We start from the raw sequence: 24,534 nt of genomic DNA, 5'->3' as shown, positions 1-24,534 counted from the left end.
AAATTATTTGATTGTACTGGGGTTAATAATGATACTACACTAAGCAATAACACCTGTGTCCGACAGCACGCTAGTTCACTTTATTTAAAAAAGAATAAAATAAAAAACATTTCTAAGTTCGAGTCATTCTTCCGACCCGCCGTGCCCGACTCAATCACCTTCATAAGAGACAAGGCTGAGAAACGGAAATGACTTCCCCTGCAGCAATGATCAGTTTCGGCGCTAACCATGCAGTACGAGAGCAATACTCACTTATTTAACCATCACCGAGAACGAAAACGCAACTTGAATTCTAATTTTAGAATACATTTCGCGAACTATTATTACTGTTCATATGGTGAATATTCAGACTACGACGTCCTTCTCTTTGCGAAGCTTCTACAATAACCGCACCCAAGACATCTCCTTAGCGCCAGCCATTTTCAGGCACCCACCTTATGAAACACGACACATGAGAAACGATAGCCTGAGAATACGCGCCCAGCTAATACCGAATCCTGCTAATCAGCTATTCCTACCGCGACACCACCTTACACTCATCTAATATGACAACCCCCCTCAGCCTCGCAGCGCCTATAGACGCATTAACATCGTAGCCTGATGACAAGCTACCCAACAAATCCAGCACAACACCGGTCCATCTCCTTCCAATTTTCTACCACTCAAGACTGAAATCACTTTTCCAAGACCACCATCTGAATAAAGAAACTACTGAACGCTATCAATATGTCCTCCCCCCACCCCAACGCCTCCTACACCCTCGCCTGGATCTGCGCGCTCCCCGAAGAATATGACGTCGCGATCGCAATCCTTGACGAAATCCACGGTTTACCGCAACACCAACCCCTCGAAGACAAGAACGCTTATCTACTAGGCAGAATAGGCGCGCATAATGTCGTTATGGTCTGTCTCCCTGCAGGACGGATGGGGACAACTGCCGCCGCAATCGTAGCGGAGAACTTGTGTCAGACTTTCCGGTCGGTGAAGTATGGGTTTATTGTTGGTATTGGGGGTGGTGTTCCAGGGTCCGGGAGGGATATCAGGTTGGGAGATGTGGTGGTTAGTGTTCCGGGGGGTGGGTATGGGGGTGTCGTGCAATATGATTATGGTAAGGTTGGAGGTGATGGGAAGTACATTCATCGGGAGCATATTAATGCACCGCCGGGAAAGTTGTTGGCGAATGTTACGCTTTTGGGGTGTCTTTCGAGGAGGAAGAATGTGGGTGATCAAGGGAATATGACGGCTAATATCTTGGCGTCGCTGGGGGAGAAGTATGCGTATCCTGCCGGTCTGCGGGATAGGTTGTTCTGCTCGGATTATTCGCATAGCAGTATCCCGGGATATACTGGCTGTGAAGCCTGTAATCCTGTGGGCGAGATTTTTAGGAGGCTGAGGACTAGTGATTTGCCAGTTGTGCATTTGGGTACGATTGCTTCGGGGGATAGTTTGATCATTAATGCTGAACTCCGGGATAGAGTAAATGGGGAATATGGGAGATCGATATTGTGTTTTGAGTGTGGATCAGCTGGGGTTATGAATATTTTGCCTTGTTTGGTTGTTAAGGGCATTGCGGGCTATGCGGATTCGCATAGGTATGATGCGTGGAGGCCGCGAGCTATTGCTGCTGCTTGCAGCTATGCAAAGGCTTTGATTTTGCAGATTCCTCCGGAAGAGGTGCCGCAGCAGAAGGATTTTGTGCATGTGACAGATCTGAGTAAGTGGGACACTTCATTAAGGTTACATGCGACTTGCTAACGGTTTTGCCTCCTAGTCAAAAATCTGCGTGATGAACTGGGTCAAATAAAGGCGGCAATTGATGGTCTCTGGAGTCTTCAGAAAGGTGAAGTTTCAATTAGGAGAGTGTTGTCCCTTTTGCAATAAGCTAACTACAGTACAGATAATGCATATACAAAGAGCTACACTGATCACTGCCTGACGACTGTGAGGAGCAGAAGCGTGAGCATCATGACAAGCCTCACTAGCAGGCTAGCCTTCACATATTATGGATTGATGCATGCGAGCCAGTACGTAAGCCACAGGATGTCGTTCTTCGTCGACAGCATGAAGCGGTATATCTGCTCCAAGCTACCTGGGTACCCTTCAAGAGACGCAAAAGCCGGCCCTAGTGCTGGAGCACTCCCTTCCGTACTTTCATTTCAAGGATGGGGGTGGCATCTCATTGCAGAGCCGCATATGTGGATGTCCTCGTGATATATAGTGAAATTTCTCAATCCGACCTCACTTGAATGAGGATCAACACATGTCTGCCTATTTACGGAGATAAAGTCGAGCAATGTTCGTGATGTGGCTCGTATGGAGGGGTCAAAGGGATTGCCGAGACTTGCAAATTGGCATTTCCGGCACTTCATGCTCTCGCTTGGTCGCACGATCATCACTTTAGCCTGTCTGCCTTCAAGTTGACAATCGTTTTCTATTTCTATTGGTGCGGAAGCATTCCCACACACGGCTCAGCGGTCTCGTATTCGTGCCGATCAGAGGAGATTGAGTATGGCTTCGTCTTGGCATGACAGATATATAGACCCTGAGCTGAAAATTTAGCCTTATATCGAGGGATAGGGGATTCTACTCCCATCACGGGAGTTTATAGAGTTTTTGTCAGATTATCTCTAACTGCTGCAGTTTTGGTCAGCACAAACGGGGAGTACTAACAAACAATCCCCTATAATATGGCGGAACTCACAGTGGGATATGTTTCTGGTATCATTGCCGCTGGCGTGTTTCTGGGTAGGTGACTCAGCCCTGAAGATTAAACATAAGCTAACTGCTTCAAGTCCGTCTCTTTATTCCAACGATCATTTGTCTCTTGGTTATTGGCCATCTGCCCGCTGAAAATTCGATCGTCTCTTGGTATTGTTTCCCTCACGGCCTGTCTCGTAAATCAAATATCACTGATAATGCTATAGGTCAGTCGTTAGCCGGCTGCTTCACTCATCATATTGGCCCACAATACTAGACTCAGATACCGCCGCCAGCACAGGCGTCAGCAAGAGGATTCTGACCTATTCCTGGCTTCAGTTGATCGCAGCTGTACTTGTATCAATTACCGGAATCGTCACTCCTCTTGGTCTCTACGACACAATCGGTCCCCAAGACAACCCCACAGACGTTCTCTTCCACTACGCACCTGATACATCAGCCTTTGGAAAGGCAACCCCTAGTAGGGATGGATATAAATCACTTCGGATGTGTTATGCAGATGAGGATCCCGACACCCCAGAGGGCTGTCCCGGCGCACCACCAAATCGGGAGGACATGGACGACATCACTGAAGCCTATTCCGTTTGGCCTAGCAGTATCAGTCTGTTTACGAGCGGAAACGTGTCAGCGACAGTCTCCAGCGTGTTCGATGTCCAGTGGCGGTCGTTTCGCTCATCGACGCAAATAGTACCAGGCGCTAGCCCTACAGGCAGTGTCTTCTCTCAGGGATATTATCGACAAATTTCCCAGCTGATCTTGGATGAGGACTTGTTGGCTGTTGAGGGTTTAATCGTGGATAGCAAGGCTGGACGGATCGGTTTCCGCAATCATACTATTCCTGCAAACCTGCCCATGGGTGCTGAGTGGACAGAGGATATCCTGTTCATCGAACCCGAAAGCCGCTGTGTCGACACTAATTTGACAGTTGATTACAACTACGATCCCCAGGCACAATTTAGCAGCTTCAGTACCGACAACATGTATAACACCGATCTTCGGAATCTAGCACTAGTTGACCGCGGTGGCTTCGTTAATTTATCACATGAAAGATACGATATCAATGCCTCCAATTTCCAGGAGAATGCTGCACTGTACGAACGTGCCTACAATGCCGCATGGAGACACAATATGCTCATAATGCAGTACTTCAACGTGACGACCAACGGATCAGACGGACGCGTACCATTTGAGTATATGCACTCAGAGCTTGGAAAGAGATTTAGTCTGGCAAACATTTCGACTAATTTCGTCGAGCCGATGACTGTCCAAACAGACTCTGGTTACGGTAGTTTCCTTGACCTGCAGGACGGTTTTAACTTGGGAACCAACTATTCGACTGAACAGTCCAAAAATCCGCTAAACCTCAGCACCTATGATGTCTACGCCATCGGCAGTGAAGCCTGTCATTACCCTTCCGATACGGCTCTATCAAACATGTCATTCGTCGGCATAGCCTGCGGTACTATTTTCGCCGCTCCTCGGAGACTCGACGGTGACCCGCTCATCCCAGACACAAACAGCACCTGGAGCACCCCGCTCTATTCCTGTGCAGCGGCGACCAAGGCGGCTGTTCGCGAGGTCACTTTTCGATTCAACGGTACCGGAGGCCTAGACAAACTAGTCATCCAAAGCATCAACGAAAAGAAATACAAAGACCCCTCCGAGCTCCCCCTCTGGGGCGTCGAGCGACTGACGAACCACACCATGCTAAATGTGCGCCCTCTATGGGGCCTCGTCTCACCCGAAGTCGGCGCTCGCGACGACATCTCCACCGTGCAAAGAGACTACCTCTGGCTGCCCGGCTACACGGACCTCCTCACATCTGACACCTTAGTCGGCGAGCCAAGCATGCCCGGAAACCTATTCTACACACAGAGACTCCTCTCCCTATTTGACATCACGACTCTCGACGATGCGACCTCTCGATACACAGGATCCGGTGACCTAGCTCTATACAACCGCTGGTATGAACTATCTTCCTCCGCCAGCGGCGTCGAGAAAATGCTCGGGCTTATATGGACCGACATGAGCGCCAATACCATTGTCGGGACGCGTGGCTGGCATAATGCTCCAAGCCAAGCCCCTGAGAATAAAAAGATGGCGAAGCGAGATGCGGGAGGGGTCAGCGTGCCCGTGACACTGTGGTCAAGGAATATCAAATATCACGTTCCGTATGCCATTCCGGCGTTTATTGTTCTTGCTCTTTCTCTTGCGCTCGCGGGATTCACGGTCTGTCTTCTCATTTCACGCCGTACGGGTTTGGGACAGATGCGGACTTATCTTGCTCGTACCTCGCCGGGTAGGATTCTTGGAACTGGGCTTCATCCGGATCAGGCCGGTGTTCTTGCGTCAACCAAGGCTTGGATTCAGCAGGTGGGTGTGCGGAAGGCTACATTACCGGGACAGAAGGAGGACGGAATGATTCCATTGTTGGATATCCCTGCTGCTGCTACTGAGGAGGGGAGTCGAGATCGGAAGTAAGGTTGGCTGTTGTTTATTTCGGTCTGGGAAGTTCGTTCTTATTGCTTTTATTTCATCATGATCTATTCTTTCTGTCCTGTAATGAACTTTGATACCTAGGGACAAAATTTAGCTCAAAAAAATGCTGATCATGTAGGCGCTGGTTAGGAGCATTGATATCACGCAATGTTCTGGGGATTAGTATGTTGCAAAGATCAACGTGCAGTAATCAGCTTTAGTTTTCTAAATTTCGAGTATCTATATCTGCATTCGCCATGATCGAGTCTCAGGCCGCTGCTGTCGGGCACTTCAATCTGCTGGATGACAGCCAGCTCTAGCAAAAGGACTACTGGAATGAATTTGCTTGGAAAAGCGCTATTTGTTGGATCCTTTTGACAAAGATCCTGCGTAAGTCCCAGTCGGAATGCCGCCGTGACTGGATAATGCACACCTGGCTTTGATTACTGCGATGGGGTGCTCGATAACCTCAGTGAGCTAAGGTCCACTCACTTACATGAAGGCTGCTCGAGAAGTACTTATACTGATATGCAAAAAGGCGACAACGATGCAGCCATAATGAACGCACTGAGACGATTCGGTGGTGTACCAGACATCTGTAATCGAAACAATTGGCGTTGGACCTTGTTCTATTGCAACGAAGATCATTCGCTCACAGTTGTTGAACGTTGTTATGATTGATGCCAGAATAATGGGAAGGAGAACACTGATACCTGCTTCCGTTGGATCGTGACCTGATTGGTATCGCGGGATTGAGGATATATGAGTATGTAGATTGAAGGCTTGAGTTTACGTTCTTGATTGGTGTTGGTTTGGGCTTACTATGCAATTTACCATTGGGATTAGTATCATGTACTACGTTTTTTCGTACATAGGCCGTGGGAATGTTGTTTGAATGGAGGGGCCATGCTCTATCTATCATCCAGGGTTCGAGTAGGATCGTCTTAATGTCATACCAATGAGACCTGCAAACACACTTCATAAACATAAGCTGCAAAATAACGAATGAATAAGATAAGGCATGCTCAATACCCATTGTGAGCCTGCGTCCGATGACGCTTCGCCTCGCCTCGCGGCCCAAACGACCTCTTGCAATCCGAACACCAAAAATGCTTCATCGTATCATGTCGCTTCAAACTCGCCTTATCCATAAAAAGCCGACAGCAGTCTAGACAAACCCTCTCGCGATAAGTATCACAGGTTTCACGAATAAGTGAGATGACGCCGGAGGGGATAATCTCTATATCCCAGGTTGTCATGATCCTGTCTCCATAACGTAAGCCACAATGGAATGCACTCCTGGTGCTTTTAGTTGATTTGAATGATCTGATCACATACCGTAATTTCCTCTCCACACTAGCCATTTTTTCTATCATTAATGTGGAGAAGTCGTATGCAAACAGTGGGTATTCCATGCGTGTCTCGCGGAATGCGGGAATCTCCTTCAGTGTAGCAAGATGCTCCAAGGCGAAACTTGCTACTGTATCCCGCAGCTTCGAGCTTGGCGGGCTATCCGGTCCGTAGACTTTCTCGATAATCCGGATAAATTCCTTGTAACTCCAGAATAGGGTAAGTCTATCTTCTAGCTTCTTCTTCGCCAGAGCCATTAGGGGCTCGACGGCGTATTTATCAGCGACGTTGTACATTGCGATACTAACATGCGCTTTTGTAGTCGGAGCCTCATATTCGGGGTTATTGGCAGGGTGTTTCTTGTCCGGTGTTTCATCATAGTCTCCACGATAGAAATAGTCGATCATCTTACTAATGATTGTGGGATCATCGTGGATAGTAACGACACTTGTTTTCGCCTCCTGTAACCCGTCAGATTCATTCTAATGTATCCCATAGACTCACCTGAAATTTCCCACACAAGGCCTTTTCGAAGAATGGAGACTGCGGACAGATGATACATCGATGGACTTTGAAGGTCGATGGGTGGCATTTTATCTCGAAGTCGGAGTATATTCCATTTCGGATACTAGGTTTGTTTATTGTTAGTTGGTGTGTGGTTTATAGGGTTCTCGAACAAAATATCACTTCGATAGGATGGCAAGCGGGGTGCTGGGGTTGGTGGCCATGCTCCTCAACAGTGCGAACCAGTGCATTTTCGACGGATGAGTAGAGATGCTTAGGTGTTTAAGGAAAGTAGGTCAATGATGATATTTTAATGCTTGTATGAATACGTCACAGAAGTAGGGTAATGCTAGGGTCATGTTTGCGTTGTGGTCGGATGCGCGCTATAGGCTTCCGTACCAATGAAGGCTATGCATAGGGTGGAGTGGATAACCTCGCCAACGGTTCGGACTGTATGGCTTCAGGGCTCTTTTTGTATCAGGTTCAGGTCTATATAGGCGGATGTTAACAGTTGTTCTGATTATAATTCAAGGAATCAGCTGGGCCGACGTTGTAAAAAGCAATCTTGAATTTGACATATCCAAAATGAGAACGACGCGCATCACATACAACGACATCAACTAGACCAACGCCCAAGTAACCAGTCGGCTAGCTCATGATGGCCTCCCCTTCTTGCAAAGCCCGCTGCCTGACGACGTATAGACTCCAGATCTGCATCTTCCCCATAGGCATTCAAAAACAACTGGACCATATCGAAATGGCCATACTCCGCAGCGCGGTCAATTGCTGTTCTACCACATATTTGTGCAGCTGGTGCAGTGACATCTGCTCCACGTTCAAGAAGCAGTACAGCCAGCTTCAACATCCCACTTCTGGCAGCCGCCTGGATCGCAGTAGCCCCTCCTTTCAGTGCTGGAAAGGCATTGACGTCCGCACCTCGGTTCATTAATAAATTGGCTAAGTTGAAATGGCGCCATCTGATAACCTCTTGAAGGGGTGTCCCGTATGATCTGGTTGCGTGGATGTTAACGGCGGCACCATGATTGATAAGAAGAATACAGGACTCCCTGTAGCCATTGTGAGCTATGCGCTGAAGCATAGTGCTTCCATCTTCTGCGCAGAAGTCTGGATTTGCGCCTGACTCTAAAAGAAACTCAATGGCGTCCTTCAACTCCCTTTCCCTCCTACAAAACAAACCCGGGATACAATGCAGTCGATCCCATGCCCTTTGGATTGCTCTGTGGCGAAGCGATGGCAGAATCATGTTTAGTTTTTCAAGTATTTGCCGACAGTAAGCTATGTCAACTTTCCGGGTGGACGTTAGATTCACCGCCAGCGTGTCAACCCACCCAGGCTGCTTGTGAAAGTCAGAGACTTCGGCTAGAAGCAAATCAATAACGCTAAAGCTCAATCTTTCGCGTAATGCAAGCCATAGCAGGCTTTGGTGGGAGGTTTGGTGTATTCCAGGAGGTGCAACAGCGTTGGCGCCATATTGTAACAATAAATTTATCATCTCCTCGTTCCTGTCCATTATAGCCCAGTCAAGAAGGCTTACCTCTTGTAGACTCAAAAGAAAGCTCGGCCCGAAGAAAGTGAACTTTATACCTAGCTTCAAAGCCATATTCCTCCATCATATGTTTCATCATTTGATCTAAGGTTCTCGATAAATAGGAAGCAATGATTGATTCTTTGTGTCGATTCCATATCTCCTCCGGAATTCGAGGAGCTTTCTTCGGCATTGTGGTGCAAGTAAAGATGATCCAGAGAATCAGTTTCTCACGCTGGGGAAGACTTTGATGAAGGGGGGGGAGAAAGACGTCACTGACTATCCTTATAAACGGCAGGTAGGTGGTACTATATCCTTCTCGGGGCGCACCGATTTCAACTGAGACCAAGGATTCATCTTCTGGTTGGGCAACACCCGAATCAGGGTTTACTAGGAGCACAGCCTCCGCATACTGACGCCTTCATTGGCTGAAGCCCAACTTCGGACGCTGTGATACGGTGCGGCAGAGTGCCCTCAGCTTCCAGAATTTGGTTTCCTCAACTGTGTTGGACGTTTACTAGTGCTGTTCATGCTATGGCCACAATTTGGTTTTCACCGACCTCCCTATTCAAATCCAAAATTTGGTTTGTCGCCTGGAATATATAATAGTCGAAGGACACTATGGAGATGGACATTCTTCCAAAGGGCAGCAAAGATGCCTTGGTCGATAGACACGTCGCTATCGTTCATCACCCTTCTCCTCACGAGAATCTCGTTCCTTCTTAAAATCTGGAACCATGTTGCAAATTGGTCTTACAGGAGGGTTCTACCCCAAGGTTTGCGGTCGCACGGATTATAACAACCGATACTAATGAACCTAGGAGTAGCCAGATCTACCCCCGATGCCTCGATTCTCAGAAGGCAACAACGACATCAACAACATCAACTACACCATGTCGATCCAGAGATTCTGCTCGAATCTGGGCTACATCCCGGAGTCTACCAAACGCTGGTTGTTAATCAGGTCTGTGAAGCGACGCCACCTAAAGCTTCGAGCCCGGGTTGACTCGCAGAAGACACTCGTTGTAAACATCGGTTCGGTTGCGTATACTGTATGACCGACATAGCTGTTCCAGCTTTACCTACGATATCTATCCATCGGGATTTACAGATATTCAATATGACTTTGGAATATTACAGCTATCATAATAATTTTTGAACAAGAGAAAGCTCTTGGATTTGTCGAATCGCAATACAGCCTTTGGGCCCTAATACAGTTTGATTAGAGCGAAGTGGGGCTCATATCAGTGGACTGTCTCAAGTCATAAAGCATAGAAACAATGGATGCAGCGTTTGTCCTTAGATGACTGACCACTTGAACTCATGACTGAGTTAGGCACCCTCATCTAAGTGAGGTGCCTGATTAGATACCTACATCATGCTGCGTAGGCTCAGATTCGGGGCACTTTCAACGCATGACCACATTCCAACGGAATAGGGACTTTTTAATCAGGCACCATCAAATCTTATTAACCCCACAGACAGCTCTTGGTCCTCTGGGAGCCTCCCCTCCCCAAACTGTCGTACAAAGGCGAATGCGTCGGATGACTGATCCAAGGCAACCTTTATCAAGGCCGTGAGATTTTAGTGCGGGGTGTGTGGCTATGCCATGTAACCAAGCTACTACCAGCCTCACGCACTATGGCCGCTATGCCCGCTGTAACACACTAAACAGTAGCTCGTCTCACCCGGGAAACAGCCTCCCGACATCCGGCTGCATCTTACTCTTCTCTTCTCTTCAATCACCCATACTTCGTCTAACTCCTCTTTTTTCTGCATACACCTCCCCCCCTCCATCTTTAAAGTAATACAATCAAATCAAAATGGCCTCCGGACTCATCCTCAACCCCCAAAACCTCCTCCGCGCCGCCCCCCTCATCTCATCCACCTGCACCCTCTGGTTCGCATTCGACCAAGACCTCGTCCTGAACGTCTTCCTGCATCCGGACCACCGTCCCCGCAGTAACGAGATCTTACCATCCTATTTCCGCGTATTCTTCCGCCGCGGCGTCGTCCGCGTCCTAGGCCTCCTGGCCCTCTCCATGGCGGGAGGCGGATACAACATTTTAAAGGACCGTCGATCAGGGGTAGTCGCGGGCCTCCGATCATCCTTGTCGTGGTATGTAGCCGGCACAGCACTCGCCGCTAGTCATTTGCTTTATGTGCCTGTTATTGCACCCAAGGTGCTGGCCATCATGGAGGATGAGTCGAAGGGTTCCTCGACGGAGGATTTGGAGGGTTGGTTGACCATCCATCGGGTGAGGACTTGGACGGTGGATTTTGCAGCGTGGGCTTGTTTTGCGGTGGGGGTGGGGCTGGCGTAGGCGGTTTGGGGATTGGTTGGTATGTGAATAGGTATTTACTGAGATGTACTTTGATGTACTCATCTAGGAATATTCGATGGGATTCAATTCAGTTCTATGTGATCATACTTCGCTGCAATCTCCACCACATGCCGTACCTTCGTATGCACCAGACAGCCGCAGCACTACATATCGTGCTTAGGGTTCCAAGCGCGGTAAAATACCACCCTAGTCGGGGAATTCGATGCACAGTGTGAGCTCTACAGAAAGATGCCAGACTCCGCATCAAAGCCCTATTCTTGGGGAGAGCCCGATCGGTCAGAACCAAAGACATATTTCTTCCTTTCTAGATTCATACGTACTGACGACAGGACACCAGAACCACATCAACTATGCACGAAGCTTGCCCGGTTATGCCACGAAAGTGCATCCCCAACGGAAATGTTCGGCTTTCGCATCACGATCTCCCAGGGAAATACTCTGCAGGATGTCTCATGGGAGAGTAGCTGGACTACATTCTATTGCAGGTTACTTAGGCATGCCTTTAATCGAGATGTCGCAGTTAATGGGATTTAGGAGAATCTCAACATACTCTCAAAGGGCCTGGACTATGTTGTTCTCCAATTGATGGGAGTACTCACGTCAGGAGGACGAAATGTCAAGCCATGCTTGATCCATGCCGATCTATGGGTGGGAAACACGGGGACATTCTCTGATAGGAAGCATCTATATCTTTGACTCTGCCGCATTCTATGCGCATAACGAGATGGAGACAGCAAATTGGCGATGCAGCAATAACAAGATCCATGACCAAGTGTATATACGCACTTACTTGCATCACTTCGCGCCCAGTGAACCACAACAGGAATGAGATGACAGGACCGGCATGTACTCGGTATACTATAATACTATCTACTCTGTCAGTCATAGAAGTGAAGGGACTGCTGTTCATCAGAAGTGAGTTGCCCTCCCAAGCTCTCTGCACGTGCGAGGCTGACTCCGAAGCCAGGGCCTATGTTGAATTGTATTATTTGGTCGATGAATACGTGCCATTCGGAGAAGGTACCGGGCCTCGAAAGACTGGCAAGTCTGAGCGGGTTTCACTCTCGGATGAACGAGATTATACTAGAGCTTGAGCGATCGTAGCCTTCGCTACCTGGGAGCTGGGACTATGGGCATGAAGCTTTCGACAGCTTATTGCATAGACAACGAACTGAAATTTTAGGACATTGATTTTCAATCAGGAACCTCATACATGTTTGAACAGACTTTCTTTGCTTATTCCGGCAATACATGCGTGGAACAAATTGATGTGTTATTGTTGCCCCCCGAAGTTCGGATTTATCCGAGCTCAAAGTGTAGTTGTAGGTCGGCTAGACAGTATCTTAACTCCGTTGACTCTATGGTGGCTTATCAGCCACATCGCACCACGATTGCAGGTCAGATATACAGTGGATTTAGCTCGGTTGACCCCTTTCGAGGACGCAGCTCACCAGGCCCACGCTAATTCCTCACCAGACCTGCGCTAACCCACTTGGGTGGTCACGTGAGGTCTGACCTGACCTGGTCAGGTCAGCTATAGTTTCATTATAGTCCCAAAGACGTTAGCCTGGTCTGGCGAGAAATCAGCGTGGGCCTGGTGAGCTGTGGTTATTTTACTTTCCTTACAGAACATCATCTTTCGGGTCACCTCATCTATTCAGTTCAGTTACAAGTTCATTTACTGAATGTACAATCTTTAAACGAGGGAGCGCTGGTAGTAATAAGTATTTATATATTCACTAAGATTCTATTCCAACTTGTAAGAATATCTACTGTTGTCTTTTAAAAAATTTATTCCTCTATGTTAGAGATCAAGTGGCATGGTTTTTGAAAATACAAGAGAAACTTAGTAACTAGAGGTCACGGCAGCTCTTTTTTAGGGTGACGTGGAACATTCACTCTGCACGTGATTGGTTTTCATTCCACGCGACGCTAAAAACCGACATAGCTGACCTGCAACCACACTCTTACAGCACAAATTAAAACTTTCATTCCACGTCACCTCTTTCATCTCTCTTACACACTGCTACCACTACTAATCACCTTCTTCCCTCTCCCCTCTATCATCAACCATGCGCAAGTACTCGAGAATATGAGTATTATCACTTATTCAGTGCTTATCTACTGCTTATATTGCTTTTTATGATTCCAAAGTAATTCTAAAGTGAGATTTTAATAAAAGACTAATGAAATTTTAATGAAATAGTCCTGGTACCAGTGGTATCTGCGTGAAGTTGAGGCCGGGCGCCTGAAGTTGCCGGAATATGATAAAGTATATAAGTACTTTCCAATTACTTGCCAAGCACTTTCTAACTACTTAGAATGCTAATGGGGAAGTCATCAAAGAAAGTAAGTTTAATCACATCAGAACAATCCATCCTTGTAAGTAGAAATATATAAGAACGATGAGTTTCCAAAAAAAACAGTAATTCATATAGTCGCGTGGAACAAAAACTGCTTAGTAATGGACTTGGCATCACGTGCAGGGTGAACGTTCCACGTCACCTTAAAAAAGAGCTGCCGTGACCTCTCACAAAGCTCGTTTGACCCTCAGTTTGACCCTCAAGGTTGAAAGGGTTCAAGAGCTCGAGGAGCTGGGTTCAACCCCTTATGAAGCTCGGCACTTGTCTTATCGGCTTATCTAGCCCAAATGGGAAGACTGGTCTTTCACGTGATACCTTAGTCATCTCAGCGATTCCGCCACCCGCTCCGCGTCTTGATTGCAAAGCGCTCCGCTCGACATCTAAGTTCCTTGTCTCAGCGTTCTCTTCTATCCTTGTTCTTCGGTTCTTTGGGAGATAATTAGATTTGATTGTCTCTGCCCACCATGCCACGCGCAGAAGCTGGTTCCACAAAGGCGATCAGCAACAAGATCAAGGCTGTACGTTGCCCTCCTGTCCGCACTTAAAACAACATACTAACGTTCAACAGAAAGGCTTAGGCAGACTTCGATGGTACTGTCAGGCTTGTTCGCGCCAATGTCGCGATGAGAACGGGTTTCGCTGGTGAGTTCTCGGAGTAGTGGAATATCTAACGCCTATGATACTGACGTCTCCAAGCCATGTCCAGAGTGAAAGCCATGTGCGCCAGGTACTGCTTATCGGCGAAGACCCTAAGAAATACATCGAAGACTACAGCAAGCAATTCCTCGACAACTTTCTCAATTTACTCAAGACCGGTCATGGCGAGAAGAAGGTCCACATCAACCAGTTTTACCAGCAAGTCATTGCCGATAAGGAGGTTAGTGGTCCGTAATCCATGCTGAGTGAGTCCGTTGCTAACATGAAAATAGCACATCCATATGAACGCTACGAAGTGGAAGAGTCTTTCACAGTTTGCTGCATACTTGGGTCGCGAGGGAATTTGCCGTGTTGAGGAGACGGAGAAGGGACTGTTCGTGTCTTATATCGATCGGAGTCCGGAGGCCATGAGACGACAGGAGGCTTTGCTAAAGAAGGAACGTCAGGATCGAGGTGATGAGGAGCAGGAGCAGCGACAGATTCGGGAGCAGATTAAGCGCGCTCAGCAGTCTGCGAAGGAGGAGGAAGATATCGACCCTGAAGCTCGCAAGCTGCAACGCAAGGAGGGTGAGAAGGTCAAGCTGAATATTGGATTCGGTTCGAAGACAAACGGCGACTCGAAGAGCGAGTCACCGAAGCCCGCATCGTCTGAGGAGAAGGATAACGGTGCGTCGGCCACTCCAGAAACTGCCGATGCTTCGCCTGCGCCTGCTGCCGCTGCCACTCCCACCTCCGCCCCGCCTGCGCCGCAGGCTGCGCCGAAAGTATCTTTGTCCTTCGGTGGTGGTGGAAACAAGCCAAAGAATGTCTTTGCTGCGGCTGTAAAGAAGAACCCTCTTGCAGGAAAGAAAGGGCCAGTTATGGAACAACCCAAGAAGATGACGGAGCAGGAGCGCATCATGAAGCAGGAGATGGAGGCTATGGAGCGGAAGCGTATGCGGGGTTCTGCTGGGTTCCCTGATGCGAAGCGCCCGAAAATCTCTTGAGCTGTCTTTCGAAAATAATATTTCTATGTGGGTAATGCCCATACCTCACACCCTCATCGGCATCGATGCCGCTCCGCCCAGGCGACGTTGATCTGTTTTTCCGTCGGCCAGTGGGCTTTTCTAATACACCATGCGGTTGTTACTATGGCAAGTCCGACTTGAATAACCCTCACGCCGTGCGCCCTCGTTATCGGTGGCGGCATTTCAAGCAACGCTTTCTTATGGTCGCCGTTCAGTCGGATATCTGTTGGTTGGGACGCACTGTTTCTGTTTGGTGCAATAACTATGCTATTGGCGTAGTTATCTTAAATTCCTCGGTCGCCTTCGATAGATTTATGACTAGATAGCGTTGGCAATAAGGTTGCCAACGAATGAATATCTAATTTACATGTTCTTTGTCACTGTTTCTTTCAGTATTGCCTCGATGAGTAAGGTACGTGCATATCTCCCAATAATGCTATTTATTCCCCTGCCGTAACTCCGGGTGTCCTTCACCCAGCACGATATAGGGGGATGGCTATGTGTACTGTCAGGCAGGGTAATGAGCTTCATTTGAGTGCTCATGTCTGTCTTGTGCGAGATATTATCGCCGTCTTTTGATTTTATTGGCACTATTTACACATGTTAAGTGAAGATGGTGACGATAGTGATTACCGCTTCCCACTAAAACGCCCAACCCGTGGGTAAATATATATTAGTTACACCACTCTATCCGTGGAAACGTATTGCACCAGTGAGAACCACACTAGACACAACTAAAAGAAGTAATGAAGCCGGAATAGGATTTATGAAATAGTAACCTCATCTCGAACCGAAAACTAAACCAGGATCTATGGTACTCCGCCAAACATAGTGTTAAGTCGTTCGCGATCTACTTGGGAGTTATTTTACTGGCTGTTGATAAAGCCAAAATTAGAGGCATTTATCATAACAAGCCCGGGTGGTCTAGTGGTATGATTCTCGCTTAGGGATCCAAACCCAAGCATATCTGCGAGAGGTCCCGCGTTCGATCCGCGGCTCGGGCCTTGTACCTTCCTCTTTTTTTTGTCTTTTTTTGTTCCGCTCCCGCCTTACACACAACTAGTTGTCTCACTCTCCCAAGCCAGGAGACAAGAAGCGCGCGAGAGAATCAGTCATGACGATCATCAAGGAGGGAGGCAGCAGAACAGTGTGCTCCTTCCTGTATTCTGTCCCTTAGGGAAGGAACTTCGAGATTCCGTCTTTTTCCAGCTCATTATCCCGATCCCTCAGCATGAATCTATCTTCAGCTCTCACACCCTTCCACTCACTCCAGTTGGCCTCGCACTCCTGCCTGCATCCTCCACAGACCCCATATATAATGTTGTAACACAGCGTGACCTAATCAGCATATGAATCTGACACCAGACGTGAGGGTTCGAACTCAATCCAATGCGTTGTCAGTCACCGACCCACCATCCCCGCAGTGAACCATGATAGCTATCTATCATTCGGGTTCAACCCCCGAGCCCGGCATATCGCGCCGTGCCTTTTCTTCCACCGGCGGAGATACGCTCCGCTGATTGATTGACTCATCCACCAATCTCAATTTTCACATTCCATAATCGAACATACATCAATCACACAAGAATTGAGAGTTACACTTACAACCACAAAAACCCCATACTGAAACTAAAGATGGCTGTACAATCGCTTTCCCCCGAGGGGAGAGAGAAAACCCTCGCATTTATCGGATGTGGTATGTTTCCACCACCAGCACCAACACTACAATTCAACAACCATCAACATCCCCAAATATTTACAACCTACTAACGGAGGATAAAGGCAACATGGGCTCCGCCATTCTAAGCGGTCTACTTGACGCAACGCGTAACCAAGCGGGAAAAATCAACCACTTCATCATAAGCACCAAGACCGCCGCATCCGCGGAACGTCTCCGCACCCAATATGCAGAGGATGCGTCCCGCGTGACCATCGCACACGACTCCAACCTCCGCGCGATGCGCGAAGCAGACATCATTCTACTAGCCTGCAAGCCCTTTCTAGCGAAAGGTATTCTCTCCGCCCCGGGTGTCGGGGAAGCGTTGTCCGGAAAGCTAGTGATTAGTATCATGGCGGGGATGACGCCCACTGACATACTTGACTGTCTGAGCGATGGTGACCGCGAAAGCGTCAAAATCGTTCGGGCAATGCCGAATGTCGCTGCGCGGTTGCGACAGTCTATGACTATTGTTGAGCTTCCAGAGAGGAAGCCGCTAGAGGAGGAGTTGGTGGAGATAGTGACGTGGGTGTTTGAGGTGATTGGGAAGGTTAAGTTTCTTAGTGCGGACTTATTTGATGTTGGAACAATGTTAGTAGGCGCGGGGATAGGGGTTCTGACGGTGCCTTTGGAGGGATTGTTGGATGGGTGTGTGGTGGAAGGGTTGAGGAGGGCGGAGGCCCTGGAGATGGCTGCTCAGACGTTGTCCGGGATGGCGGCGTTGTTGAAAGAGGGGTCGCACCCTGCAGTTTTGAGGGAGAATATTTCCTCCCCGAGGGGTTGTACCATCCAGGGAGTGATGACGGTGGAAAGAGCTGGGGCCAGAGCAACATTTGCAGATGCGGTGATTAACGGCACGAGACATCTGAAGGGGGATCGATAGATGTACTATTTTCGGGGTATGATTCCGAAAAGATTAGATCGAAAGATAGACAATGATATATAGATAGAACACCGATAGAACCCGTCAACTGATACACTGTTTGTCTTCGATAAGAACGCACAGCACCCATTGGTTCATACTAAATGCCCTCCTTCCATATACCAGTTCCATCACCCTGCAGCGGTAACCTTAACCGAATACCACCGGAAACACCCACCGAATGCAATCCATCATCCATCACAACCACCACCAACTTACAACGTCACTAAAACCATGCAGACACAATTCCCCCCCCTCGCGTGGACTCAAGCCAATCGGTCAAAAAACCGCCCTGTCGCGATCTACAACCACATACTCTGCGCTGGCATCCCTACCCCTCACTACTACTATCTGACGGACATCTAACAAGGGGTAAATAAGTAGACAGGGGGATACCATAAACCCTGAACGTAGAATGAAGGAACACACTTATCCAGTCCATCCTCTGAAATGAGATCAAAAGTATTACTCTGGCCAAAACGGCCTACCACTTCCCCTCTTCTCTACTACCAACTCCTCCACAACCACCCACCAAACTACCACCATGCCTACAACACCTCACCTACACACCACACCATCCCCAAACCCCCCATCCCAGCCCCCCTATCCGCCCTCCCAACCCGAACCTTCCTCCGCTCCCTCCTTTTCACCTCCGTGATGGCTTCCCCACTCCTCAAACCCTGTCTCTCCGTGCTAAAGTACTTGGTCGACTCCAATTCCCTCCTCTTCAGTCCGGCCAAGAACCCCGTTGTGAATTATCTGCTGCGCAGGACCATCTACGATCATTTCTGCGCGGGGGTTAACGAAGGAGAAGTCCGGAGTACGGTGCAGGAGATAAAAGGGCTTGGGTTCAAGGGTGTGATTTTGGGGTATGCGAGGGAGTCGATTGCGAAGGTTGAGGATGTGCATTCTATTCAGTCTGCTGAGGAGAAGATGGAGGTGTTGGATCGCGCGGTCGAGGAGTGGAGGGTTGGTACGCTACGGACGTTGAGGATGTGTGGGAGGGGGGATTATTTGGCTGTTAAGTATGTTTTTCCCTTTTCTTTTGGGTAGGTGGGATGCGTTTGGGCTAATGGTGTTTTTCATGTTAGGTTTACTGGAGCGGGGCCTGCCGCCGTGGAGGCACTCTCGCGTGGTGATCGTGTTCCGCCGAAGCGGATTCAGGACGCTATGATGGAGATTTGTGATGCTGTTGCGGCGCAGGGATCGCGGGTGTGGATTGATGCCGAGCAGCAGATCTTTCAGTCGGCGATTGATGCGTGGGCGGTCGATTTGATGAGGAAGTATAACCGGGTAGAGAGGGCGGATGCGCCGGTGGTTTTGAATACCTATCAGGCGTATTTGAAGTCTTCTACGGCTAGGCTTAATGAGCATCTACGGCTTGCGCAGGAAGAGGGCTGGGCTATGGGTGTTAAGCTTGTTAGGGGAGCGTATATTGCGCATGATCATCGGGACCGGATTCATGATTCTAAGGCCGATACGGACAGGAACTATGATCATATTGTGGAGAGTCTGATTACGAGACAGTATCCGCTGGGAGGAGAGCCTGGACAGCCGTTCCCTAAGGTGCGTCTGTTTGTGGCGTCGCATAACGGGGTAAGTGTGCGGAAGGCGTGTGCGCTGTATCGGCAGCGGGCGCTGAGTGGGTTGCCTTTGATTCCGGTGGAGGTTGGTCAGTTGCAGGGAATGGCAGATGAAGTGAGTCTAGGGATGGTAAGGGGATCGACGGATGGGGCTGCGCCGGGGGTGTTCAAGTGTTTGGCGTGGGGGTCGACGGAGGAGTGTCTGCATTTCTTGCTGCGGAGGGCCGTTGAAAATCAGTCGGCGATGGAACGGACGAGAGATACGGCGCGGGCGCTGAGGGAAGAGGCGTGGAGGAGATTGGGTGGGGGAGCTGTGATGTAAAGACATACCTTTCGGCTTTCAGTTCAATGTGAATATGATTCGATGATTATCAATCTAGAGATACCCGGTTGTATGTATACCTTTCGGCTCGGAAACCGACCTCGGAGGACGTTCCGGAGTCTGGATTCTCTTTAGTATGAGTATTCTCTCCTTGAAGGAACCATAATTAATCCCTGTTATCGCAGCACTCGGACTTGGGTTCCTGTACCTTAGCGGTATGCATCTGTCCTTATCAACTAGGGATCGTTAGACGCTAAGCTAAAGGATCGGCCCCCGTCTACTTCGTAGGATCTCCATGGCCTCTTCGTAATCGGCATCCTCATCCTCTAGCACAGCTTCCTTCTCACATCCCTCAAGTATTTCTAGCACGTAATCCTGACAGTCCCATTCGAGGGTCTCATTATCCACGGGCGTGGCGTTGACGACGTCCTTCACGGTCGGGATATCGGGGCTGCCAATCTGACATACAAAGATGGACTCGATGAAACCCGGGTTATCGGAAGGAAGCCCATTGAATACCATCTTTTGGAAGCTGGGATGCTCGCCATCGACTTCGAAAACGAGGTCTTCAGTATCTGAGTGGAGATGGAGGGCCCAGTGTTGAAAGTTGCCGTAGCGAGGGTGGTAGATGGCCACGGCGAGGTATGGGGGTTTCATGACCGGTGAGGTTGATGACCCGGAATGAATGTGTACTGTAACTTTGGAGGTATTATGAGTATGTTTGGATCAAGGGATGAAATGTCATTTCCTGTTGTTGCGGGGATCATCTCCTACTGTCAGTAAGGAAGAGGGAGAGGGGAGGCATGACATGCCTGAGGCAGTGAGGCATCAAGGTACCGTAATTGTGTGGTTTGCACTGCTTGAGCCTCTTCCTCCTTCTTTCCCCTCATCTCACTTCACTTCCTCATCATTTCCACCATCATCATCAACATCATCTTCCGTCATTCAATTGCCTCACCGCCATCCCGTGTCCGTTCCTTGGTTACCTCCCTTTTGCCTTCCTTTGTTCCCCCGGCCGACCACCTCGCTACCCAATCATGGCCCACCGCAGGGGCTTGTCCGTGGCACTGGGCCCAACGCGGGATCCCCGGACTTCCGGCCTCGCACCATTCCAGGGCCTTCCGTACCCCACAAAATGACCTGGTCGAGTAGGAATGTCTTGCCCTGAGGACCGTGCCAGCAAGTGACGAAGGTTCTTCGGTTCGGTTCCATCGTCTCCCGCGGGGTAATTCCATCACCGCTGACCCAGAACTGAAGTTCCTCAAGAATCTTTTCTCAAGGGGCAGTGCATTTAATCTCCTGGTGTTCGCCTGTCTCTCGTTCATTTCACCGATCGCCCTTGGCATTCCCTGTCTCGGACACGAGGTGGACCGACTACTGCAGGATAAAACTCCGATCAAATCTCGCGTCGCTCTCAAATCTTATTTATATCTCCTATCCTTTTCTCCTTCCCTTCCACTTTCTGAGCGGATAAAGCAACCGCATAGCTTCACTGGGCTCCCGGCCTTTGCAAGATGCAAGTCAAGGTGTGTTTTAGAATCCTGACCCATAAAACTGTGGCTAATTCAATGTGGTAGTTCCTGGCAACGTTGTTGCCGCTTTTGCTGCATCTTCCTGCGGCTGTGGACGGTCTGCAAGGCAAAAATGCGCGTATTTCGGCGTCTTTGAAGAGACACGCCGGTCGCGACGTGCCCCAAACAGCTCTTAACTCCACCAATGTCTATGCGACTAAATTCTCGGGCGTGACCTGGGATGAGGACCATTGGCTGCTCACCACCACGACGCCTGACCAGGGCCACTACCAGTCGCGTGGGTCTGTTGCCAACGGATACCTGGGAATTAATGTTGCCAACATTGGTCCCTTCTTCGAGCTTGACGATCCCGTCAATGGCGATGTGATCAATGGCTGGCCCCTGTACTCCCGGCGTCAGAGTTTCGCTACTATTTCCGGTTTCTGGGATAGACAAGCCCACACCAACGGCTCCAATTTCCCCTGGCTTTCGCAGTATGGAGATGACAGTGTAATCAGTGGTGTTCCGCATTGGAGTGGCCTGGTTCTTGAACTGGGTGATGACACGTACCTGGACGCTACCGTGGATAACCGCACGATTTCGAACTTTGAGTCTACCTATGACTTCAAATCAGGCGTGCTGTCCTGGTCGTATACCTGGACCCCTCAAGGAAACAAAGGCTCTTATGCAATCACCTATCGACTCTTCGCGCACAAGCTGTATGTGAACCGAGCCGTGGTGGACATGGAAATCACTCCTTTGACGAACGGCAATGCTACGGTAGTCAACGTGTTGGATGGCTATGCAGCTGTCCGCACAGACTTTGTCGCATCTGGTCAAGAGGAGGGTGCGATCTTCTCTGCTGTGCGGCCCTGGGGAGTCAATAATGTCACGGCTTACGTCTATGCGACTTTGGATGGCTCCGAGGGTGTCAACTTGTCTTCGCGTAGGATCGTTACCGACAAGCCTTATGTGAGCACAAACAGCTCGTCGGTTGCACAGGCGGTCGATGTCACGTTTACTGCGAATGAGACTGTCCGCATCACCAAGTTTGTGGGTGCCGCCACCACGGACTACTTTCTTCTCACACAGGAGACAGCCAAGGCTGCATGCCTGGCTGGCTTGGCTGATGGCTACGTCAAGTCGCTGCAGTCGCATGTTGGAGAATGGGCCACGATTATGCACGACAACTCAGTTGATCGCTTCACGGATCCAGCGACCGGCAGGCTGCCTGAAGATAGCCACATTGTCGACTCGGCCATCATTGCTGTGACGAACACCTACTATCTGCTGCAGAACACCGCAGGAACCAATGCGATCGCGGCTGCTGGTGGAATCCCTGTGAATGTTGACAGTTGTGCGCCCGGTGGACTTACCTCGGATTCGTACGGTGGTCAGATCTTCTGGGATGCAGATCTATGGATGCAGCCTGGTCTTGTGGCCTCTCACCCTGAGTCGGCTCAGCGGTACACCAACTACCGTATCGCATTGCACTACCAAGCTCAGGCTAACATCGAAACTGCATTCACTGGCTCGAAAAACCAAACCTCATTCAGCTCTTCCGCCGCGATCTACCCCTGGACTAGCGGTAGATTTGGCAACTGCACCGCAACCGGACCGTGCTGGGACTACCAGTATCATCTGAATGGCGACATTGGCCTGGCAATGATCAATCAGTGGGTTGCAAGTGGCGACACGGCATGGTTCAAGAACTACCTGTTCCCCATCTATGATGCAGCAGCCACTCTTTACTCTGAACTGGTGGAGCGAAATGGCTCATCCTACACATTGACGAACATGACTGATCCGGTAGGTAACATGCCCCTTTTACATGACTTAGCTCTGACCTCCGCAGGATGAGTATGCAAACAGCATTAACGCGGGCGGATTCACGATGCCGTTGATCGCCGAAACATTGCAGAACGCCAACAAGCTCCGCAAGCAGTTTGGTCTGGAGCCGAACGAGACATGGGACGAAATTGCAGAGGACGTTCTCATTCTCCGCGAGAACGGTGTCACCCTGGAATACACAACGATGAACGGCACTGCCGTCGTTAAGCAAGCCGACATCGTCCTCAACACGTTCCCGTTGACTTATGAGTCGGACAACTACACGGCGACGAACTCGCTGACCGACTTGGACTACGTAGGTTGCAAGTACCCATGTGAGGTTCCAAGCTAACAAAAACAGTATGCAAACAAGCAATCCGCAGATGGGCCAGCAATGACATATGCCATCTTCGCGATCGTCGCCAGCGATGTCTCTCCGTCCGGCTGCTCTGCCTACACCTACCACCAGTACTCTTACGCCCCATATGCACGTGGTCCGTGGTACCAGCTGTCCGAGCAGATGATCGACGATGCTAGCATCAATGGCGGAACTCACCCCGCGTTCCCATTCATTACCGGCCACGGTGGTGCTAACCAGGTAGCCCTCTATGGGTACCTCGGTCTGCGTCTCCACCCTGATGACACCCTCTACATCGACCCGAATCTTCCGCCTCAGATCCCTCATATCACTTACCGGACCTTCTACTGGCATGGCTGGCCAATCTCCGCGTGGTCCAACTACACGCACACCACAATCCAGCGGGATTCATCTCTTGCACCACTGGCAAGCGCCGACCTTCTCTTCTCCAACGTTAGCATCAAGGTCCAAGTAGGCCAGTCCACCGCGTCGGCCGACGAGGCGACTATTTACTACCTTCCACTCTCTGGAGAACTGACGGTCCCCAACCGCATGATCGGGTCTGTTAACACAACTCCTGGCAACCAGGTCCAGTGTCATCCAGTCTACTCCCCGGATGCCTACGAGCCAGGCCAGTTCCCCATCTCTGCCGTGGACGGTGCTACCTCCACCAAGTGGCAGCCCTCGACGTCTAATTTGTCTTCTTTGACGGTCACTTTGTCCACCACGACAGACGCGGCTGCGGAGGCAGTTTCTGGCTTCTACTTTGACTGGTACCAGGCACCGCCCCAGAACCTGACCGTCATCTTCCACGATTCGCCTATCGAGAACCCCTCCACTGTGTTCGCTGCCGCTGGCTCGAACTCCACAGGATACCGGGTGGTTACATCGATGTCCAACATCGTGCAGTCGAAGCCGTACAACGCCATCTCTGCGGAGGAGCTGAACGTGGTCTCTATCCCCACCGCCAACACCACCACAATCACACTGGATGCGCCCGTCCAGAAAGCCCGGTACGCCACGCTCTTGATCGCAGGCAACCAGGCCAACGAGACTGCTGGTGCTACGGTAGCCGAGTGGGTCATTCTGGGACAGAACAGCACTTCCAGCTCCACGGCGCAGGCCAAGCGGCAGATGAGTGCACGGAGCAAGGCCACTCTGGCCCACCTTAGCTGAATAGCTTGCTCACTTTAACTACGAGACGGTCGCTTCTGTAACATAAGTATCCTTCCATATCTGGATGAGAAGTACATAATCAATTAATGCTACATAATATGAATTACGATCGATCGATCCTCGCTAGCCACAACCGGCTACACCACT

At 49.7% G+C, this 24,534-nt stretch overlaps 13 protein-coding genes and 1 non-coding gene across 14 annotated transcripts; 12 read left to right on the top strand and 2 right to left on the bottom strand.

The window, feature by feature from the left end:
• Nucleotides 1–635: 635 nt before the first annotated feature.
• BO83DRAFT_9616 (Pfs, NACHT and ankyrin domain protein) lies at nucleotides 636–2,449 on the top strand. Its single transcript, XM_025537750.1, has 3 exons — nucleotides 636–1,714; nucleotides 1,772–1,840; nucleotides 1,898–2,449. The coding sequence occupies exons 1-3, from the start codon at nucleotides 727–729 to the stop codon at nucleotides 2,209–2,211; spliced, it is 1,371 nt and encodes a 456-aa protein (XP_025393441.1). The 5' UTR covers nucleotides 636–726; the 3' UTR covers nucleotides 2,212–2,449.
• Nucleotides 2,450–2,687: 238 nt separating this feature from the next.
• BO83DRAFT_422457 (uncharacterized protein) lies at nucleotides 2,688–5,199 on the top strand (the record flags this gene model as incomplete). The annotated part of the gene is made up of 3 exons (XM_025535040.1): nucleotides 2,688–2,745; nucleotides 2,793–2,868; nucleotides 2,925–5,199. The coding sequence occupies 3 exons, from the start codon at nucleotides 2,688–2,690 to the stop codon at nucleotides 5,197–5,199; spliced, it is 2,409 nt and encodes an 802-aa protein (XP_025393440.1).
• Nucleotides 5,200–6,221: 1,022 nt separating this feature from the next.
• On the bottom strand, nucleotides 6,222–7,301 carry BO83DRAFT_433444 (BTB/POZ domain-containing protein; the record flags this gene model as incomplete). The annotated part of the gene is made up of 4 exons (XM_025535685.1): nucleotides 6,222–6,459; nucleotides 6,535–7,007; nucleotides 7,051–7,174; nucleotides 7,234–7,301. The coding sequence occupies 4 exons, from the start codon at nucleotides 7,299–7,301 to the stop codon at nucleotides 6,222–6,224; spliced, it is 903 nt and encodes a 300-aa protein (XP_025393439.1).
• A 1,806-nt stretch (nucleotides 7,302–9,107) lies between these two features.
• On the top strand, nucleotides 9,108–9,822 carry BO83DRAFT_433443 (uncharacterized protein). The gene is made up of 2 exons (XM_025535684.1): nucleotides 9,108–9,372; nucleotides 9,418–9,822. Exons 1-2 carry the CDS (start codon nucleotides 9,126–9,128, stop codon nucleotides 9,600–9,602), a joined length of 432 nt encoding a protein of 143 aa, XP_025393438.1. The 5' UTR covers nucleotides 9,108–9,125; the 3' UTR covers nucleotides 9,603–9,822.
• Nucleotides 9,823–10,298: 476 nt separating this feature from the next.
• BO83DRAFT_9545 (putative integral membrane protein) lies at nucleotides 10,299–10,931 on the top strand. Its single transcript, XM_025537744.1, has one exon. It carries the CDS (start codon nucleotides 10,420–10,422, stop codon nucleotides 10,918–10,920), a length of 501 nt encoding a protein of 166 aa, XP_025393437.1. The 5' UTR covers nucleotides 10,299–10,419; the 3' UTR covers nucleotides 10,921–10,931.
• Nucleotides 10,932–11,563: 632 nt separating this feature from the next.
• On the top strand, nucleotides 11,564–12,122 carry BO83DRAFT_9538 (uncharacterized protein). Its single transcript, XM_025537743.1, has one exon. The coding sequence runs from the start codon at nucleotides 11,652–11,654 to the stop codon at nucleotides 12,033–12,035; it is 384 nt and encodes a 127-aa protein (XP_025393436.1). The 5' UTR covers nucleotides 11,564–11,651; the 3' UTR covers nucleotides 12,036–12,122.
• Nucleotides 12,123–13,437: 1,315 nt separating this feature from the next.
• BO83DRAFT_374250 (putative C2H2 finger domain protein (Kin17)) lies at nucleotides 13,438–15,343 on the top strand. Its single transcript, XM_025530150.1, has 4 exons — nucleotides 13,438–13,822; nucleotides 13,873–13,946; nucleotides 14,001–14,181; nucleotides 14,234–15,343. The coding sequence occupies exons 1-4, from the start codon at nucleotides 13,769–13,771 to the stop codon at nucleotides 14,945–14,947; spliced, it is 1,023 nt and encodes a 340-aa protein (XP_025393434.1). The 5' UTR covers nucleotides 13,438–13,768; the 3' UTR covers nucleotides 14,948–15,343.
• Nucleotides 13,506–13,887, top strand: BO83DRAFT_9519 (uncharacterized protein). The gene is made up of 2 exons (XM_025537739.1): nucleotides 13,506–13,822; nucleotides 13,873–13,887. Exon 1 carries the CDS (start codon nucleotides 13,552–13,554, stop codon nucleotides 13,741–13,743), a length of 192 nt encoding a protein of 63 aa, XP_025393435.1. The 5' UTR covers nucleotides 13,506–13,551; the 3' UTR covers nucleotides 13,744–13,822; nucleotides 13,873–13,887.
• Nucleotides 15,344–15,881: 538 nt separating the features above from the next.
• BO83DRAFT_t14 lies at nucleotides 15,882–15,972 on the top strand. The gene has a single exon. It is a non-coding gene; the product is annotated as a tRNA-Pro (tRNA).
• A 631-nt stretch (nucleotides 15,973–16,603) lies between these two features.
• BO83DRAFT_394877 (pyrroline-5-carboxylate reductase) lies at nucleotides 16,604–17,568 on the top strand (the record flags this gene model as incomplete). The annotated part of the gene is made up of 2 exons (XM_025533039.1): nucleotides 16,604–16,664; nucleotides 16,751–17,568. The coding sequence occupies 2 exons, from the start codon at nucleotides 16,604–16,606 to the stop codon at nucleotides 17,566–17,568; spliced, it is 879 nt and encodes a 292-aa protein (XP_025393433.1).
• A 696-nt stretch (nucleotides 17,569–18,264) lies between these two features.
• Nucleotides 18,265–19,512, top strand: BO83DRAFT_433439 (putative proline oxidase Put1; the record flags this gene model as incomplete). Its single annotated transcript, XM_025535683.1, has 2 exons — nucleotides 18,265–18,632; nucleotides 18,699–19,512. The coding sequence occupies 2 exons, from the start codon at nucleotides 18,265–18,267 to the stop codon at nucleotides 19,510–19,512; spliced, it is 1,182 nt and encodes a 393-aa protein (XP_025393432.1).
• Nucleotides 19,513–19,579: 67 nt separating this feature from the next.
• On the bottom strand, nucleotides 19,580–20,440 carry BO83DRAFT_413355 (uncharacterized protein). The gene is made up of 2 exons (XM_025534478.1): nucleotides 20,325–20,440; nucleotides 19,580–20,260 (listed from the first exon to the last, which is right to left on the bottom strand). Exon 2 carries the CDS (start codon nucleotides 20,167–20,169, stop codon nucleotides 19,771–19,773), a length of 399 nt encoding a protein of 132 aa, XP_025393431.1. The 5' UTR covers nucleotides 20,170–20,260; nucleotides 20,325–20,440; the 3' UTR covers nucleotides 19,580–19,770.
• Nucleotides 19,937–20,750, top strand: BO83DRAFT_9441 (uncharacterized protein). Its single transcript, XM_025537728.1, has 2 exons — nucleotides 19,937–20,265; nucleotides 20,330–20,750. Exons 1-2 carry the CDS (start codon nucleotides 20,194–20,196, stop codon nucleotides 20,678–20,680), a joined length of 423 nt encoding a protein of 140 aa, XP_025393430.1. The 5' UTR covers nucleotides 19,937–20,193; the 3' UTR covers nucleotides 20,681–20,750.
• A 20-nt stretch (nucleotides 20,751–20,770) lies between these two features.
• treA (alpha,alpha-trehalase treA) lies at nucleotides 20,771–24,488 on the top strand. The gene is made up of 4 exons (XM_025528956.1): nucleotides 20,771–21,038; nucleotides 21,090–22,832; nucleotides 22,879–23,169; nucleotides 23,215–24,488. Exons 1-4 carry the CDS (start codon nucleotides 21,027–21,029, stop codon nucleotides 24,385–24,387), a joined length of 3,219 nt encoding a protein of 1,072 aa, XP_025393429.1. The 5' UTR covers nucleotides 20,771–21,026; the 3' UTR covers nucleotides 24,388–24,488.
• Nucleotides 24,489–24,534: the final 46 nt, after the last annotated feature.

This window comes from Aspergillus eucalypticola (genome assembly GCF_003184535.1).
Source record: "Aspergillus eucalypticola CBS 122712 chromosome Unknown BO83scaffold_1, whole genome shotgun sequence".
Classification (NCBI taxonomy): domain Eukaryota; kingdom Fungi; phylum Ascomycota; class Eurotiomycetes; order Eurotiales; family Aspergillaceae; genus Aspergillus; species Aspergillus eucalypticola.
This window is presented reverse-complemented; position numbering and strand designations above follow the sequence as displayed.

What these genes read in the sequence shown, in the direction of transcription:
- BO83DRAFT_9616 (XM_025537750.1), top strand. Translation starts at nt 727, where the DNA reads ATGTCCTCCCCCCACCCCAACGCCTCCTACACCCTCGCCTGGATCTGC. An exon ending in TGTGCATGTGACAGATCTGA is followed by an intron (nt 1,715 to 1,771) that starts GTAAGTGGGACA and finishes TTTGCCTCCTAG; the next exon opens with TCAAAAATCTGCGTGATGAA. An exon ending in TCTCTGGAGTCTTCAGAAAG is followed by an intron (nt 1,841 to 1,897) that starts GTGAAGTTTCAA and finishes ACTACAGTACAG; the next exon opens with ATAATGCATATACAAAGAGC.
- BO83DRAFT_433443 (XM_025535684.1), top strand. Translation starts at nt 9,126, where the DNA reads ATGCTATGGCCACAATTTGGTTTTCACCGACCTCCCTATTCAAATCCA. An exon ending in CAGGAGGGTTCTACCCCAAG is followed by an intron (nt 9,373 to 9,417) that starts GTTTGCGGTCGC and finishes TAATGAACCTAG; the next exon opens with GAGTAGCCAGATCTACCCCC.
- BO83DRAFT_9545 (XM_025537744.1), top strand. Translation starts at nt 10,420, where the DNA reads ATGGCCTCCGGACTCATCCTCAACCCCCAAAACCTCCTCCGCGCCGCC.
- BO83DRAFT_9538 (XM_025537743.1), top strand. Translation starts at nt 11,652, where the DNA reads ATGCGCATAACGAGATGGAGACAGCAAATTGGCGATGCAGCAATAACA.
- BO83DRAFT_9519 (XM_025537739.1), top strand. Translation starts at nt 13,552, where the DNA reads ATGAAGCTCGGCACTTGTCTTATCGGCTTATCTAGCCCAAATGGGAAG.
- BO83DRAFT_374250 (XM_025530150.1), top strand. Translation starts at nt 13,769, where the DNA reads ATGCCACGCGCAGAAGCTGGTTCCACAAAGGCGATCAGCAACAAGATC. An exon ending in TCAGCAACAAGATCAAGGCT is followed by an intron (nt 13,823 to 13,872) that starts GTACGTTGCCCT and finishes AACGTTCAACAG; the next exon opens with AAAGGCTTAGGCAGACTTCG. An exon ending in AAGTCATTGCCGATAAGGAG is followed by an intron (nt 14,182 to 14,233) that starts GTTAGTGGTCCG and finishes ACATGAAAATAG; the next exon opens with CACATCCATATGAACGCTAC.
- BO83DRAFT_413355 (XM_025534478.1), bottom strand. Translation starts at nt 20,169, where the DNA reads ATGAAACCCCCATACCTCGCCGTGGCCATCTACCACCCTCGCTACGGC.
- BO83DRAFT_9441 (XM_025537728.1), top strand. Translation starts at nt 20,194, where the DNA reads ATGAATGTGTACTGTAACTTTGGAGGTATTATGAGTATGTTTGGATCA. An exon ending in ATGAAATGTCATTTCCTGTT is followed by an intron (nt 20,266 to 20,329) that starts GTTGCGGGGATC and finishes GACATGCCTGAG; the next exon opens with GCAGTGAGGCATCAAGGTAC.
- treA (XM_025528956.1), top strand. An exon ending in TGACGAACATGACTGATCCG is followed by an intron (nt 22,833 to 22,878) that starts GTAGGTAACATG and finishes TGACCTCCGCAG; the next exon opens with GATGAGTATGCAAACAGCAT. An exon ending in CGCTGACCGACTTGGACTAC is followed by an intron (nt 23,170 to 23,214) that starts GTAGGTTGCAAG and finishes TAACAAAAACAG; the next exon opens with TATGCAAACAAGCAATCCGC.